The sequence below is a fragment of the Bombyx mori genome, chromosome 20 (genome assembly GCF_030269925.1).
Source record: "Bombyx mori chromosome 20, ASM3026992v2".
NCBI lineage: Eukaryota > Metazoa > Arthropoda > Insecta > Lepidoptera > Bombycidae > Bombyx > Bombyx mori.
Genome location: NC_085126.1, coordinates 801,606 through 804,384, shown reverse-complemented (window position 1 = coordinate 804,384; position 2,779 = coordinate 801,606). Strand labels below are relative to the sequence as shown.

Sequence of the window (2,779 nt, the reverse complement as noted above, 5' to 3'; positions counted from 1 at the left end):
TATTTTAAATAAACTGTTCACCACTGTTTCCCATTCGTCAAATTTGTAATTTATGAATAGTTAAAGGCATCGCATTTTCCCGAATAAAGATTTGCTTGTGTCTATCTATGCTCTATAAAATAAGAATAGACCTAGGAATTGTTCTGAGGAATTGTTCGAGATGATACCGGCATCTCGTTTTTACCGTCGCACCGCCCGCCACCGGAATAGAGTTCATCCATACTACCTGGAGCCACTGCGGTCATCCACAGTGCGTTTCCAGAGATCTTTTTTGCCACGTACCATCCGGCTATGGAATGAGCTCCCCTCCACGGTGTTTCCCGTGCGCTATGACATGTCCTTCTTCAAGCGAGGCTTGTGGAGAGTATTAAGCAGTAGGCAGCGGCTTGGCTCTGCCCCTGGCATTGCTGAAGTCCATGGGCGACGGTAACCACTCACCATCAGGTGGGCCGTATGCTCGAAAGCCTACAAGGGCAATAAAAAAAAAAAAACAATTAATTTGCAAAATACGAACAAACAAATACATTACATTGTATTATTATTATAGCGGATATGCCCAGCGTTGGCCGGATCATGTCATTTTACCATGACGAAAAGTATCCTATGTGTTAACCGAAGCTATGAGCTAGCGCGAAATTTCATGTACATCCGGCCGGACATTTTGCGCGAATAAATAACAAACACACATTCATATTCATAATATTGGTCTATATTTGTATTTAAAGGGCTATTATTCTGTTTCAGGTAAGTTTGGATTATTAGGGCGGCTCGACAATTTCAGCAAGGGGTAAGTAACATAATAAGTTTCTGCAGAAAAACTTTGCCCGGTCGTATTTGTGACAGTATTTCATCTGTTTCAACCGACGCATTTACCGGTAAGTATATTATTATGGTGTGTAAGAAATCCTACAAAACCTTGCATTAATCTAGCGAATTTTTCAAGGTAATTTTGCTTTGTGCTAGCAAATATACACAGAAGTGTTTAGTGCGGAGCACATCTCTCCCATCACCCTCCCCCTCGGGACGCCGGATGTCAGTATGCCTAACGACGCGGTTAATAAAGCAATGGTTCTTCACTATTACTATGAAGCAATGATGCGTTGGAGTTCCGGTTCCGGTTGCTTAATGGTCAACACGTATCGAGTGATTGTCTTATAAAATAATTACAAAACAGTGCAATTAAGTGACATACGAGTACAAACAAGTGTTTATTTCACCTGAACATTCACAAGAAGTTCAAATATATAGAAGTAGTAGCGCGAAATCAGTTTCTTCGTCGTCAAATTTGATCGAAGTGTGCACAACTAAACAAGGAAGATCATCAACAAGTAAATTAGATCAGCCATATTTATTACAATAGTGCCAACCTATACACCGAATCATAGACTAAGAAGAATAGCCGAATGACAGCGAAATATTCAATAGTGTGGCAAGCATCAAAATTATAAATTCTATCATTTGCTGTTACCATTTGCACAAACCCAAATTACCCTAGAAAATGGATAAAAATATGGAAATATTATGGTCAAAATTAGAAGATAAGCTAAATCAACAAACTCTAATAATAACTAATACAGTCACAATAAATGTTACGGAGGTGTTAAATGAAAAATTGGAATCGCTTACTGAAGAAAATAAAAACCTCAAATTAAAAATTTCTGAATTAGAACAAAAGCTACAGTATTTGGATAAAGATAAACGAAAGAATAATTTAGTCTTTTTCGGTGTCGAAGAAAATGGAAAAAGAGAAATAGATCTTGTAGAATACATAAAGAAGATTATCGTAGAAGCAGGCACCCCTCTGGACTGTCAAGAAGTAAGTAATATTTATAGAATCGGTGCGTCATCCACTAAAAGCCGCCCGATAATAGTGACCTTTACGACTACATGGAAAAAGAATCTTATACTAAAAAACAAACCTAACCTTCCACAAGGCATCTACGTGAAAGAAGATTATTCAAAAAGCGTCCTTGAAACGAGGAAACAACTACAACCGAAAGTAGAAGAAGAGCGTAAAAAGGGAAACATCGCATATTTGAAGCACGACAAATTGGTAGTAAAGAAACCATACGAGGTCGGCCGAGAAAAAAGGAAAAGAGATCAGTCTGGTTCACCAAATTGGTCATCACAAAAGAAGTCGAACACAAACAAAATTCCAGGAAGAAACCCGCCTAATACCGGTTCAAAAGAAATAATCAAACCTAACATTTTAAATTATATAGCACGAGGAAGGTCATCTTCTTTATCTGAGATCCCAAAAAACCAGGAACTAACATAGGCACCCGGAACCAAACAAAAAGAAAAATAAGCTCCTTATATAAATCAACATTGAAGATAAACCCCCCAAGCCGGCTAGTCACCGTGGGGGAAGATGACTACTACCCTCCAAATAATCTGCCCAACTCAACACAAAAACTATTCAAAGAATCCCGCCATCGGACGCTAGTCCTTACACACCTTACACATCGTTACATATAATACACTTTCACTACGATCAGAAGAAAAATTGACAGAACTTGTGTTCGCATTAGATAATATAAACTGGTCTATCGTTGGTTTAAGTGAAGTGAGACGTATAGGAGAAAACATAGAAGACTTCGGTGAATTTACTTTTTACCACAACGGTTACACACCGGGCCAATACGGTGTAGGTTTCTTAGTGAAAAAAGAATTAAAAGAATGTATAGATGAATTCATAGGCATATCAGAGCGAATCATTTTATTAAATTTAAAGTTACCACCTTTAGACGAGATGTGGTCCATAGTGCAAATCTACTCC

The 2,779-nt window shown here is 38.1% G+C and overlaps 1 protein-coding gene across 1 annotated transcript; it reads left to right on the top strand.

Moving 5' to 3' along the window:
- The first annotated feature begins 1,498 nt into the window (after positions 1–1,498).
- LOC134200813 (uncharacterized) lies at positions 1,499–2,278 on the top strand. Its single transcript, XM_062674470.1, has one exon. The coding sequence runs from the start codon at positions 1,499–1,501 to the stop codon at positions 2,276–2,278; it is 780 nt and encodes a 259-aa protein (XP_062530454.1).
- The last annotated feature ends 501 nt before the right edge of the window (positions 2,279–2,779 follow it).

Excerpts from the sequence above, each read along its gene's own strand:
- LOC134200813 (XM_062674470.1), top strand. The coding sequence starts at position 1,499 with ATGGATAAAAATATGGAAATATTATGGTCAAAATTAGAAGATAAGCTA.